General features: G+C 40.6%; 1 protein-coding gene and 1 pseudogene across 6 annotated transcripts in view; one reads left to right on the top strand and one right to left on the bottom strand.

Moving 5' to 3' along the window:
* Elf1 (E74 like ETS transcription factor 1) overlaps window positions 1–15,377 on the top strand; it is a 92,934-nt gene that overhangs the window by 44,884 nt on the left and 32,673 nt on the right. For 5 of the 6 annotated variants that reach the window (XM_076930682.1, XM_034497360.2, XM_034497362.2 and 2 more), the window contains one exon: window positions 8,830–9,098. In XM_076930682.1, coding sequence (XP_076786797.1) covers window positions 9,027–9,098 — 72 coding nt within the window. In that variant the 5' untranslated portion in view covers window positions 8,830–9,026. Of the gene's footprint in view, window positions 1–8,311; window positions 8,331–8,829; window positions 9,099–15,377 lie in introns of those variants that run through there. The other variant, XM_076930681.1, reaches the window with a different exon arrangement.
* LOC117705194 (small kinetochore-associated protein pseudogene) lies at window positions 3,355–4,918 on the bottom strand (annotated as a pseudogene).

Genomic DNA, 15,377 nt, shown 5'->3' with positions numbered 1-15,377 from the left:
AAAGAGGGCTGGCTAATCCTGAGACCACAGGTAGTAACAGGTCTAGGTATGAGATCTGTTGGCTTTTCAGGTGCAATAAACGCCGACTGACTGTAACCTGACACCAGACGAGCTGCGTGGCCAACAGTAGAAAGTGGAGAAGTATGCGAAAGAACTGGAATTTCAGGTGTGGGGAGTAATTGCAGCCTCCCTTGGAGGCCTGGGACTGGTCTCCCGGTGTCAGCAAAAGGCAAGAGTAGAGAAAGTCAGTCTGATTGGTTCGATCATCCTGATGGGTTCTTAAAGTTAACACAGTTGAAGCTAAGGTGAGTTTGACTGGGAAAAGACCTGCTTCAGCTTCACCAGAACCACATCTGAGGCTTTGTAGTCAATGGCACCATTTGGGCTTTATTTATATGAAAGTCAAACTTGACAAAGTTGTGATTGCCACTCCTCTGTGCTGTCTTTCAATTTAAGAATGTCTAGTGTTCTCCTTTCTTAATTAAATAATGCTTAATGTAAAGACAGTTTATTTAAATTGACAAATGCCTAACACTAAGTAGCTATACTGAATAGCTAGCTACTTAAAAGATGTGGGAGGTGAATGCGATAGTGTACACCTGGAGTGCCAGCACTTCAGAGGCAGGTGCAAAGGAGAAGGAGCCCGAGTTCCAGGGCAGCCTGGGCTATGGAGGAAAGCATTGTCTCCAAGACACAAAACCAAGCTGGTGGTCATAGATGTAATATATATGTACAAATTACTGAAACTTGTTTTTATTCATTAATTTTTTTTCTAAGATACAACGCAAACCACAGAAACAATTTTGTATTCATTGAGTATTTGAAAAAGTCAGAAGGCTAATTTTTAAAAACGGTTAAAACATCAAGTTTACTTATTATTTATTTATTTTTATTTTTTATTTCTGGGGCCTCATGTGGTCTAAGCTAGGCTAGAAAAGATTCTCATGCCTCCACTTTCCAAATATGAGATTACAGATGAATAACAACCATGTCTTGCTTTTAAGCATTCTATTTTATTTAAAAGAAATCTTTGTGTGTTTGTGTATGAGTATGCCACTTTCTGCTTGGACATGAATATTGGTAGAATATACTCATAGAATAGCAGTGGGCATTTGTAACTCATGAGAAGTCTTCCCAATCTCTTCTGCCCCAAGCATTTTATTGTTTGTTTGTTCGTTTGGCTTTTTTGAGATAGGGTCTTACTATGTAGCCTTGGCTGGCCAGAAGCTTGCTATGTAGACTCCAGTAGGCCTTGACCTCTTAAAGATCTGGTTGCTTCTTTTTCCCAAGTGCTGGGTTCAAGACCTCTGTGCCACTATATTTGGTATTTTTTAAAAATTAAATTATGAAAGGCTTGAATGCAGTGAGAAATGATTTGTTTACTTTGAATATTAACTTGTCCGTCCCCCCCCCCCCCCCATTTTGTAAATATGGTACATGGCTTAGAGAGATCTTTATAAATGGCTTCCATGTTTTCATTTTATTATTATTTTGTATTTCTCTATTTTAAGGCTGAGTGAAGCTGTAAAGAACACAATAGGGTAGACTTCGTAATAGTAAGTACTAGCAATAGTAAGCACAGTGACAGTAAACTAAGGCTTAAGGCTACAGAGGAGACACCTGCAAACCTACCCTCCACTCCTTATATACATGGTTAGAAGCGATGTATTCCACCTATCCAGAGGATGCCTAAAGTATCTTCCTAAGACATTTCAACTAATAAGTGTACTAGAGTGTGGGAACATGCGTGGCAACACATGCATGGGTTTAATGGTGCTGGTATCTAAATTCAGGGCCTTGTGCATGCAAGGCGAGTTCTCTGTCACTGAGCTGTTTCCCCAGTCCCTGGTACTGTGCTGATAAAAACTTGAAGTCCCACTAGTAAAGATAGAGGGGCAGGAGACTGGGCCTCTCATGTTCTCTTTGCTGCTTATTGGCTGTGTCCTTAAGCAGGTCAGATTGCTTACAGTCCCAAACTCCTTACCTTTTCAAAGACATGTGTAGTCCTTAAACCCTGTAATTATACAAAACTTTTAGATTATAATGGGCAGACCATTGTGCTGACTATTTTGATAACCACAGATTTGATTTCATTTCTGTTGCCTAGCATTCTAAAACAATGAAAAACATTAGAAAAAAGCCCAAGTGTGGTCCACCACACAAAAATTACAATCACTGCAAACAGTGGGTCTACTGCTTCTGGTTTCTAGTTTTTGTGTGGAGCCCCTCTTTTTACATGTTGTGTTCTTTAATTTCTGATGCATTTCTTCTAACAGTTTTTTTTTTTCCCCAAATAGCCTTGTTTTTCTTAGAATTCTTTTTTTTTTTTTGGTTTTTCGAAACAGGGTTTCTCTGTGTAGCCCTGGCTGTACCTGGAACTCACTCTGTAGACCAGGCTGGCCTTGAACTCAGAAATCTGCCTGCCTCTGCCTCCCAAGTGCTGGGATTAAAGGCGTGCGCCACCACTGCCTGGCTTTTTCTTAGAATTCTTGAAGATGATTTTGCAAAAGTCTCCATTAGTTACTACTTGGTATAAGAACTCTTCCTGTTCAGGCATTTGTTGTGCAGTTACTACAGAGTTCCTCTCAGTGAGTCCCACTGCCTGGCCAGCGTGCACATAAACCAGGGGTCTTCCGAATCGTCGGCCGCCAGTCAGTTATCCCTTTCCTCCTTGCCGGTTACCCTGTTGAGCTAGATGACCTTCTCTAAAATCTTGTTTGTTTGATTGACTCTTTGTATTCATTGTTTTCCGCAGAGAGCTCTAGAGTCTTACATTAAATGTATGGTTTACTTACACTAAATGTGTTTGTACTGTAGTAATTTCCAAAAAAAAATTAATATTAATCCCAAGTGCTGGGATTAAAGGAGTGTGCCCCCATTATCTGGCTAAAAAAATTTTGATGTATTAAGTATTTTATTTAGGATAAGGTTCTATAAGGGAGGGAATATTTGAGGAAAGGAAATGGGATTCAATATTTTTTTTATTATTATTTAAAAAACATTTATTTACTTGTAGGGAATGGGGAGAATTTAAACCACCATGTGGAGGTCAGAGGACAAAGTGAAGGACCCAGTCCAGGGATTGAACTCAGGTCATCAGGCTTGGCGGCAAGACCCTTTACCGGATCCCCCATCTCGCAGGTCCATCTCCACTGTAGTTTCTGAGGCAGGGCTCCTAAGTTAAGCAGCTGGTTAGGCTGGCTGGACAATGAGCTCCGGAGATCCACCTGTCTTCCCCTCTCCCCCCCACCCCCCCGGGTTTTACATGGGTGCCGAGGATCTGAACTGAGGTCTTCATGCTCCTGTGGTCGGCGCTCTGCTGACTGAGCCCTCCCCTCACCTCCGTTCTGTGTTTTAGTACGTCTTCAGTTCCCAGTCACGTGTATCTCCCTGTGAGGATAAAAACATGGAGTCCGTGTGATCTGTGGTGGGTTCCTGCTTTGATGCCAGGGTCTCTTGGCCTGGGTTGAGACCTTTGCTCTCCAAAATTGCTAAGCAGTTATCCTGAAACTTCCAGCAGCTCCACTTTCTGTGTCAGGTCCTTCAGCTCTCCTTGAGTCTCGGTCAGCTTCTGCTGTAACTGCTTGTTGACCGCCTCCATCAGCTCGTTCTTATCCTTTAGTTCCTCCTCCGGTTTTTGCTTATTAAATGGTTTGTAGCTGCTTCTGATGGTCCTCCTGCTGGCCGGCTCTGCAGCTTTTACCTGCCCATTCTCTCGTCTTGGCTTGGTGACTTTTGTAACATCAGGCTCTGAACCTCCTGGATGATGATGTCTCAGCGTATCAGCTTCTTTGGATTTAACAGGTAGTTTAGAAGTAGCTCGAGTTTGTGTATCTGCGGGCTGCGCGTCGCACACCGTCTTAGCACTGGCCATCGTAACCAGGTGGCTTGGCTGGACCCCCGGTGCCGGGTGCTCCAATCCGGAGTCCTCTCCGCTTCCTTTCAAATGATGCTCCGCAGCAACTGCCCAGGGATTCAATATTTTTATGGAGTGTTTTATTTGTCTCTACTTCGTATTGTTGAAAACTGACAAATGCAATATAAAAGTATTAAATACCAGTTTTAATGTAAAATCTTAATAAATATTTCATATTTTTGTATCTGAAATGGTTCTCATTCTATATTTTATACTTTATATTCAAAGAGGGATTAATTTTGGAAGTTTCAATTCATGCTTTTTTATATTTGAAACACTTTATAATAAGTTATGCAAAACAATTTGAATTGAGTTGTTGTAGTCATTAATGTGAAACAGTGTTTTGTGTTTAGAATTGATAAAGTCATTGTGTTTGGGACAGGGTCCTAACTGGACTCTGTTGAGTGAAGTTTTTAAAAAAATATTTATTTTCTATGAATGAGTGTTTTGTCTACATGAGGGTGTCATATTTCCTGGGACTGGAGTTACAGATGGTTGTAAGCCACCATGTAGGTGCTGAGAATTGAACCCAGTTCCTTTACAAGAGGAGCAATGCTCTTAATAGCTGAGCCATCTCTCTAGCCTCAGAAGTAAAGTTTTAAAGTCCTAATCTTTATACAACTGGATTTATCAAAAGGATACCAAAACGCTAAACACCAGAGTCATCTTAGTTGCTAATGGGTTATGGTGTTGGAGCCTTACCAGTAGCTCTGGTGAAAGACTCTCAGTGGTTATAGAAATGAGACTTAAGAAATAATTAGAATCTAATGAGCACCTGTTGCACATTTTGCCCATTATACTCAGAGCTATAATTAAGCTAGTGTTTATTGAGTTCAGTTTATGTACCAGGCGTTCTGCCTATGTATTTGGCTTTCTCTTTAAGCAGAGCTAGAGACTGAAGCTGGCATCTTTCTAGGCAGGTGCTCTGCTGCTGACCTCAGTCCCACTTACAGGCACAAGCGTCTCACAGATGATTTTCACAGCTCTAGGTTTTATTGCCATTTATATGCTCATTTACTAGAACAAGAGCACTAGAGCATTAAGTGTGTGGAGACCTTGCTCAGGGCAGCACCTCAGAGGCGGAGCCCAAGTGGTCTGAGCTTAGAGTTCATCAGAATTGTTTTGCTTTATGACTTTACCTCAAGTGTGAAGATTGATGATGAGAACTTAGGAATCTTAATTCTAAGCATTTCTGTGCTGTAGTTTACCAAAGGAAAAAGGCATTAAAGATAGTCTGGGAATTGTTTGGATGCCCCAAACTGGGTTACTTCTCTAAAATGTGTAATAAGGTGCCAGCATGTGACTGGTAGATGAAGAAGAGCTTTCTCCTCCTTTTTTCCTCGTTACTTTATAGTGCTGCAGAAACATGTGTTTGAGAACTGTTATAGCAGCTATCTTCCTGAATACATGGCTCATTAATGGGTAAATTTAAACAGGTTTGGTATTATTGTTTGTTTGACTGTTTTAGGCAAGGGCTGGTTATATAGCCCAGGCTGGCCTCAAATTCCTGCCTGCAATTACAGGTTTGTGCCACCACTATTATTAAACAGGCTTAAAATCTTAAGCTGTCTTAGGGTAGATCAGATGCCTTGTTTTCAGTCTTGATGCCCATGTCTTTTTGTGCATAGTAATAACTTTAGGGAAGCATCATGATCTGTTTGGACATTTTAGACAGAAGGATTCAGAGCCTCTAGAGATAGACTTGACTGATGTGTACTGGCTGGATTGGGGAAAAAAAAAAAACCAGAAGGTAGAGTTCCCCCTTAAATTTGATATAAATATTTACTTAAATCTGTTTTAAACTGTGTAATAGCACAAAGGTCTGGTGGATTTTAAAGCAAGACTATGTGTTTTATAGAACTTGAGTTTTGATTTAGGAAATGAGACTGTAATGTTAGCTGTGTTGTGCTTATAGATCATGAGATCTGGGCACCTCCACCAGTTAAAAGAATAACTGAATCACGGGTGTAGGTATCAGTCTTGTCTGTACTTACTTACTTACTTATTTAATTAATACAGCTATGTTATCCCAGTATCCTTGACGTGCAAAGAAGGTACGTCTGGCTTAGGAATCAGAAAGATTTTTGTTTTTTATTTTCCCCTCAAGAATCACATTAGAGCCACAGGATACCTAAACAGGAAAGAGGATGAGTAGGAAGAAGGCACAGAGTGTCAGAGGCCTAATTAAACCAAAGAAAATGCTTTTCTTATGTCTTGGGTTGGTGAACTCCCTTTACATGTGAACTGAAACTGTCAGAGCTCAGTTATCTTTTCCTACCCATGTGGCTGGGTGATGGTGATTTGGGGCAGCCATTTTGGGTTATTTTTTACAGGTTGTCAGTCATGGGGTGTGAGGTCAGGCTTTTTTTTTTTTTTTTTTTTTTTTTTTTTTTTTTTTTTTTTTTTTTTTTTTTTTTTTTTTGAGACAGGGTTTCTCTGTATAGCCTTGGCTGTCCTGGAACTCACTCTGTAGACCAGGCTGGCCTCAAACTCAGAAATCCGCCTGCCTCTGCCTCCCAAGTGCTGGGATTAAAGGCGTGCGCCACCACTGCCCGGGGAGGTCAGGCTATTTTCATGGCTTGCCGTTACTTTTGGTGTTTCTGAAGGGCAGTTGGTAAAGCACAGTAGCACTGCCGACACGCTGCTAAGAAACAGTAACTGTAACTTCAGACAAGCCACTCCTCACAGAGGGCCTCCTCTGCACTTATTAAGAAAGCCAGGTCTTGGTGCACCCTTGAACCTAACCTTTTACAGAAAAACCCGTGTCACAAACATCCCTCAATCCCCTTGTATTTTCTTGCTTTGGGGTTTGAAGATGATAGTAATTTCCTTTTTCTCAAAGTACTTCATTGATAAACAAAGAATATATGTAACAATAGCTTTAATATTAGTGGTAGATGTTTAAAACATCTGCCATTAACATGAACCGTCTTATCATTAGCATGGGAAAACAGGTTTGGTGGATGGAGAAGAAATTAAAAACTCTGCTTCTTTCCCCAGGAGAGGTTTGCCCTACTTATTTCTGATTCCTACAAACTGGTTTTCAGACAACAAGTACTGACACATTTATTCAGTTGAATTCAGTGAGCAACACTTTAAAACACTGTGTGGTTAGTGCTAAGTTGGTAGGACAGGCAGGAAGTGCTGTGATTTCGAAGGGAACAATCCTTACGGGTTTAGACATAAAGTTGGAAGGAAGACTTTATGGAGGAACTTGGAAGGCAGAGGCAAGAGGATGCCGAGTTCAAAGTTACTCTTGGCTGCACAGCCAGTTCGAGGCTTATCTGGCCTGTGAGTCCCTCCCCTCACCCCCTCAAAAAGTGACTTAAACATTGACGAATGGGAAGATAAGATTGAGAGGTGGGAGGGGACATTCCAGGAACAGGAATAATGGAAAGAGAGAAAGGAGACAAGAACAAAGATGTGGTGGCCAGGGGAACCACAGAAGGCGGGGCTACATAGAGGAATGGGGCTATGTTTGTAAGGGCAGAAATAAGGAATGTTTATACAAGGTACAGTGTACATCGTGTTGACACATCTATGCTCACTTAAACATGAATATAGTTATTTTTTGTCCTCTCTAAGTTCAAAACACGGCCAGACTGTGTTTAAACTACTTTCTTAGTGTTAAGGTTAAATCTCTGCTAAAAGAATTGGGCTGGGTCAGAATTGAACACCACTGGCTTGAAACTGAGTTTGTTGAGTAAAAATCTGACTTGAATTCCTAGCCCTTATTTAATTTTTGATTTCCAATTATGGAAATTACAGTGATCTATGTTGATCTCTAAAGCCTGGAATTTACAGGGATTGGCTTGACTGAAATTAGGAAGTAGTGTACCTGACCTGGCTAGCTCCTGCTAAGTAGGTGTAAAGTTTCCAGGAAACTGACTCACCGTGGCTCCCCAGTCCCAAACTTGTGTCTTTACAACTATTAGGATTAGTCACCATCCTTTACTTCAAGTTGTCATCTTTTTGAAATATTTATATTAATATTATAAAAGATGTTTCAAATAACTATATTTTTAAAACATCACCATCTAAAATCTTAACTTTTCATGTCACATTTATGGCTATAAACATTTTAATGTTTAATATAATTGTAATAAACACCATTATTAACTTTATTAGTGGTAGCATTACTTTTTAAAAACACTAATACACAAACGTGTTTGGCAGTCATTCTCAGAGCTCTGTGAGGTTGTTTTTTGCTCCTAAGTTGCATTTCTGTTTTTTACCATTGTAAAGTACGGCCCTTTGCATGATCTAATTTGCCGTGACGTGGTCAAGTACAGTTTCCTTCCTGTTGCTTGTGTTGGAGATAAGGCTACATTTCAGTGCATTCAAAAAGAAGCCCCTGAAGACAGGCTTGCTCTATCGGTCTTTTCTCACCTCGGGCCCTTTCAGGGACAGAAAAGTAGGCTTTAATTTCTGTTCACTCTTAAAAGCCCATCAAACATCATTCACAACCGTTAACTGTCTCATTTAGTATCTGTGATGGGGATGGTGCTTGCACGTTGCTGTGTCTGTTGTGAAATTTAGCGAGTAGTGGTTACTGTAAATGTAGGTGATTTGCTGGGCCAGTGAGAAGAATGAAATTGTTTATATATCCTCTGCTGGGATTGAAAATTTCCTAATTATTACTGGAACATCCCTCCCATCCCCACCCTGCCCCACTCAGTACTTTAATTCAAGTACACCTCAGGGAAGAAAGAAAAAATAACAAGGGGGAGATTTTATCTTAGGCATGAGGTCTTCAAAGAAAGTGTGTCTTGAAAACCAAAACCCTGTGTGTACTGGTCATACTGATTTTCCTTAAGATTAACAATGACATGGGAGAGCTGTGCAGCTTCAGTTGTTACATTTTTAGCCAGAGGATTGCTTTTTCACCACTAACTTAAGCCTTTGTTTTTCAGGGACAAGAAGACCAAGTGAATGATTTCAGAAAACGGGCCTGTTTGCTTAGAATGTCAGTGAAGCAAGCAGATCTGGAGAACTTTTGCTGAAGAGTGTCTGGTCTTCACAAGAGTCTGTAGTAACTTCACAGACGAGCCTGAGAGGCTTGACGCTGCCTGGGACTTTCCTCATGTGGATCTAAGGGGAATGCTTTACTATGGCTGCTGTTGTCCAACAGAACGACCTAGTGTTTGAATTTGCAAGTGACGTCATGGAGGATGAGCATCAGGTGAGCCAGGAAAGGCTGGGCTTGATACATTTCTCAGGAGTTGTCATCAGTGTCACAGTGTTTGCTTCCGGTGATAGCTAAGCCATTCTAAAATAAAATTTAGAAATTAAATATTTGGTAGTAATGCCATTTCATAGTTTAAGTACCAATTAATTCGCTGTTCGTAAACGTTACTGTTTGTTTTGATGTGGTAACAAGGAAGTAGTTTAGGGTTCATCTTGGTTTTCTGTAAAATTAGACCAAATAGTAACTATCCTTAGAACTATCTCTTTAATTTACTTTAAACAGTTCTAGAGAATTTAATTGATGACTATAATTAATCTTTTAATTATGAGCTGTTTTTTCAAGGAGATTAAACAGTTTTGGCCACCTCACAACCACACTTTTCAGCCCAAAGACTATAACCTCCCAATTTTCTGACTCCCAGAGCTTGATTTGTCATCGGTAGGGGAATTGAACCTAGGACTTCCTGAGTCACCTTTCATTGAATATATGTGGTGTGTTGTTTACTGCCTTCACATAAGTAAGGTCTCAAGGGATACGGAGGTAAAGGGTTTGACCTTACCTCTGAGCCTCTGATCCTTCCGCAGTGTGGTAGGCCTACATTTTATAACTAAGACAGGCTGTGCAGGGCCGTGAGCGGTGGTGTGGAGTTGATGTGTCCAGAGGTCCTTTGCTAAGAAAGCAGTGGGTTCAAGTGTGCTGAAGAGGGCCAATTTACAGACTGACGGAAGCTTGCTCCCAAAACCTTAAGCAGATCAGTTCTGATATCTACTTTATTCTAGAAACAGTTACTACAAATAATAAAATTGATTCTCAGTTTCAGCAGCACATCGTAGTTTTGTAGCTGTTGTGTATTGTGTACTAAAATGATATAATACAGAGTTTATAAAAATACCTACAAAAGGTGAGAATTTAGGACTAACTATCCTTAAAGTCAGATGAAACTTACCTGAGGGAAAAAAACAAACACCTGAAAGCATATTAATATTGATTGGAATTTAATCTAGAGACAAAACAAGAGATACTTTCAGGAGGGAAAGTGTTTTGAATTGTTTTGAGACAGGATGTTTGTGCACATACTAAAGCTTGAAGAGGAGTGAGCCGCCTGCCTGCTTTCTTGATTAAAGGTCCCATGACAGGTCCCAGGCCAGCTGTGGTGAGCTGCGCTGTGGTTCAGAGGCAGCAGAGGCCAGACACTGATCTGTTCACCAGCATGCTCCAGTATGCTGGCTCTCACACTGACCATGAGAAGTACGTTTTACATTACAGTTCTGAGCTCTTATGTGTGTATAAGACTGAGAGGTGTATTGCAAAACAGTGCATGTACACTTACTACTATGTTGGATGTACTTAACTTATTTTAGTTTTTTTTCCCCCTTTTATGTTTTTGGGAAGGGTGCTAATAGTTTGACTCACCTCTTCTTGCTTTGATATTTATTTATTTGTTGTTTTGTTTACTTATTTTTTTTTCGGAGACAGGGTCTCACTGTGGAGTTCTGGCTGGCCAAAAACTCCTTATGGAGACCAGGCTGTCCTCAGATTCACAGCTATCAGCTTTCCAAGTGCTGAGATTAAAGGCATGTGTTACTGGATTCAATTTTTTGAGAAAAGGTCTCACTGTGTTGCCATGACTTGTCCTATGGAGACCAGGCTGACCTCAAATTCAGAGATCTGCCTGCTTCTGCCTCCTGGGTGCTGGGATTAAAGGCATTCCCAACATGCCTGGCTCACTTTCTAGGTTTCTGGGATCTGATCTCATATAGCTGAAGATAGCTTTGAGTTCCTGGTTTCCCGGTGTCCCCTTCCTGAGTGCCGGGACCTCAGATGTGGGCCCCACACTCAGCAACTACTTTCTTTTTTTTTCTCTTTTGTCCTCTCGTTTCTTTTCTTTGCCCCTTTTTCCTTTTCCTTTCTTTATACACTTAAATACTTTATATGATAATATATGAAATAAATGCCGATAGCTTTATTTTTTGATGAGGAAACTGAGACATAAGGTAGTTAAGTAGTTTGCTCCAAACTGTCTAGCAAGTAATTTTAAGCCATGCAGTCTAACTTTCAGTAATGTGTACTGGCAGGCAGCTCTAGCTGGGTTTGGGTTCAGGGGCATCCATTGGTTGTGTTATCAAATTATTTAAACTGAGGCTCTGCCTCATTGTTTGATTTTCTTTTCATTTTTATGCATTACTTTTGAGATAAGATCTTATTATGTTAGCCTTGGATTTAAGATCCTCCCGCATTCCTCTTCTGAGTGCTGGGATTAGGATTCTTGGCTTGTGATGCCATACTGGCTTAGCTTAATTTGTATTTTTACATGAAAACAATGACCTGACAGCTTAAAATCACATACTACAAAAATGCATAAAATATGTCAGATATGGCAGCTTATATCTGTAATCCTACCACTCAGATGGTTGAGGCAGGAGGATTAGGAGGAGTTTAGTACCAGCCACTGTTACAAAATGAGTTTGACATCAGCTTGCAACCCTGTCTTTAAAAAAGAAAAATGTGTAAAATGGTATGTGTAGGTTCTGTAGTATTTGTTTTTCTGTATTTGAGTGGAACATTGTTTGCCCTCCTAGTCCGTAACTATGATCATTTCCAGGCCTTTGCTTAGTGCGGCAGTGAGAATCCTGTTTGGGAACGGCCATACCCTCTGGAGTGGCAGTGGTGGTTATGAACTGAGACACTGAAGTCAGCACACATGGCTTGATACCTAGTTGTGCTGCTTAAGTTACTACTGAGGTCTCTGCAGATGACTTAATCCTTTGTGCACTGGTTTCCTCCTCTGCATGGTAAAACTGAAAATGAAAGGAGCTAAACTGTAGGTAGAACTGGTGTGAGTGAGCTGTTGCTTCTGAGCTCTGAGAAGCAGCCCAGGGCAGAGCTGCTGGTGACTGACCACCATCTTGTCGGGGCACCTGGTTCCATATAGCATGTCTCCCCCACACCCCCCTCCAGCTGTGGAGGCCATCTGAAAAATAACTAAACTGGGATCACTGCTGGGTTTAGTAGCATACGCTTTTAATCCCAACACTCAAGAGGAGGAGACAGGTGGCCTGATGTACATAGATAAATAGTAAAATGGTGTTTTACTATTTTAATTTATATTTCTATAACTACTAGTAATGAGTAGCATATTGTTTTTAACTTTTGTTTGTTGATCACTTGAACTTACCTTGAGTTAGTGTCCTATTGCCCAATACTTCTTTATAATGCAGATGCAACCATTGACTTAGTAATCTGTTTTATGACTAGACTGGGTAAATCGTCTCTTCTTTTGACATTCCCTCCTAGTCTGTTACCACTTTTAACTGTATGTGTTATATGTGAAATTTCAAAAGTTCAGTTAAAATTTATCAGTACTGTGAAGCAATGCTATCAAGTTTGAGCTTTTTTTCTTAGTTTCTGCTTAAGAAAGATTTTCTTAACACTAATATTATTAAATTTTTCATCTAGTATGTTTCACATCTTTAGGTCTTCAGCTCACTTGAAGTGCATTGTTTATGTGGGAGGTGATCTGATAACTTTTCCTTGTCCACACTGGTAGTTTTACTCTCTACTTTTATTGTTTTTTAAAAATGTTTTTCAATCCTAAAACTGAATCATTGTTTATATATTGAATGACTCTAGGTTAGACATAAAATTTGAACTTATTATTTATTATATAACTAAACTATTTTTATATGGTGCCAACGTCACATTGTTTTCATTGTCACTGTGTAGATTTGGTGCAGGATAAACTGATTTCCACTTCAAAGGCTGGGTTACTATTTCTACCCACTTCAGTGCAGGAAACCACTGATTTGCTTTCTGGCCTTGTATATTTGCATAGTATAGGCATTTTATATAAATGGAATCATAACATATCTTTTTATGGTTGGTTCCCTTCCCCCCCTTTTCCCTCTCTTGTACTGGGAATTAAACCTAGGGCTATAGCCTTTAATAAGCGTGTTCATTCATGTTGTGTCATGTATCACAGGACAAATCACAACAACACTTACCCCTCAAAAGGAAAAAACAAAACAAGACAAAAAGATGACCCTTAGTGAGCCTTACTTTTGGAAGATGCATGGCCAAATTAGCAATTTATCCTGACCAAAAAACCCCAAACCTTTCCAAACCTATGCCCTCTGTTCTCATGACTAGTTGTTACTGTACAATGTGTGTGCTGTCTTAGTGTTCTGCTGCTCTGAGGAGACACCATGACTGTGGCAACTCTTAATAACTGGAGCTGGCTTACAGTTTAGAGGTTTAGTCCATTATAATGGTTGGAAGTGTGATGATGTGTAGGCGGACATGGTGCTAGAGGCGTAGCTGAGAGTTCTGCCTGAATTAGCAGGCAGCAGGAAGAGAAAGCCATTGGGCCTAATTTGAGATTTTGAAAACCTCAAAGCCCACTTCCAGTGAGACTTCCTCTAACAAGGCCACACCCTGAATCCTTTCAAATAGTGCCACTTCCTGAGCATTCAAAGCTGTGAGCCTATGCAGGCCATTCTCATTCAAAGCACCACATATTTGTATATATTCCTAAATGCATAAATATGTTGTGGGAAGTATTTGAAGAGGCAGCAGGGGCTCCGGCTAGCTCCCTGCCTGGCTGCCATGTTCCCACACTAATTTCCCACACTAAAGGTGCACCAGGTGACCTGTGATGCCAGCCTGGGACCCACTAGAAGTTGGCAGATCTGCTGCCTCCACTGATCAGCCATGGCATCCAGCCCCTCAAACCCAGGGAATATCCACCACCCCCATGCAATAGACAAAACAATTCCAGTAACCAGTAGAAATAAGACTCTTAATGCTTAAAGATTGTCCAGTGGATTTGTATATTAGCAAATACTCAGTACACAAGATGCGCACACAATTAGAATTGTTAACCCAGTTAGTTACCTAACCTTGATTGAATAACTACCTTAGACTGCTAGAGACACTCAGACATCCATGGCCATCTTCTCTCCTCTGTCCTCCTTCTTCTCTCCTCTTCCCCAAACTTTCCCCCCCCACCTCTCCTTCTACTGCCCTGTCACTGGCTCTAGCCTTTATTTTACAAATTAAGGTGGCAGAAGGTTCACAAGAAGTCACCTGTATACTGACTCACTCTTCATCTGCAGCCCCTCCCAAGAAAGCAGAATTAGCATCAAAATATAAGACCAGGGTTATCTACAACATAAATACACCCTGCTTACTTAGTATAATGTTGCCAGCTATGTATGTTCTCAGAGAACAAGGAAGACTATATTGGAGGATTTGAAGGGGGGAAAGGGAAGAAGGAAATGATGTAATTATAAACGGGTGGGGTGGGGGAAAGACAGCCAATAAGATTAGTCTATGTTAAAACAACTTCATAGAGATTTGCAATGGAAATTTCAGTGTTATCTGGGTAAGTTTGGAGGAAAGACAGTTTGCTTAGACCTTTGGTTATGATGATGCTGTGCAAAGCTAAGTAAGTGTCTTTAGAAGGGCCCATTACTAGAGCCAGCAGATAGGAAATGAACTCAGTTTGCTGTGGTTCTAAATACAGGGTTCATGATGAATATAGCCATCTATACATCTTAAAACCCAAGCTTTAACTGTGATGAACCTGATTACAGTGGTAGTTTAGCTGAGGAGCCTAGACTTGCACTCTGTGGTGGCCAAGCTTGCTGACTGAGCAAGGTGTAGTCATATTGTTTGGGTTTAGACCTTAGGTCTGCTGCTTCTGGGCAGCTTGACTAGGGAATGCAGCTATATGGCATAGTTATAACGGATAATGTTTAATTGTGGATACCTTACAGTTTCATAAGTTTAGTCCATTATTATGGCAGGAAACATGGGAGCATGCAGGCAGACATGGTGCTGGAGAAGGAGCTGGGCTCTGTGTCTTGATCTAGAGTAGCAGAAGAAGACTTGTGTGCCACACTAGGCGTATATGACCTGTTCTCACAGTAACACACTTCCTCCAACAAGGCCACACCTCCTAATAGTGCCACTCACTATGACCAAGCATTCAAACATAGGGCCATTACTATTCAAACCACTACACCATCCAGAGGCCTTAGCATGGCAGCTCCTTTCATCATGACTTTTGTTAAAAGCATCATTTTAAACTGCTTTCAAAGACTAGAGGAGACTAGATACTAGAGGGGGATGCAGAGATGGCTCAGTCTCTTGATTTTCTGTAGTATAACGTTACGACATTACATGTTACTTGATAACTAGAAGACTTAGAATTTTTCACCTATATAGACTTTATAGCCAAGGATGAAAAGGGACCCAGAATTATTACTCTTCAAC

The sequence above is a fragment of the Arvicanthis niloticus genome, chromosome 3 (assembly GCF_011762505.2).
Source record: "Arvicanthis niloticus isolate mArvNil1 chromosome 3, mArvNil1.pat.X, whole genome shotgun sequence".
Lineage (NCBI taxonomy): Eukaryota > Metazoa > Chordata > Mammalia > Rodentia > Muridae > Arvicanthis > Arvicanthis niloticus.
Note: the sequence above shows the minus strand (reverse complement) of the source record. Positions and strands in the feature narration are given on the sequence as shown.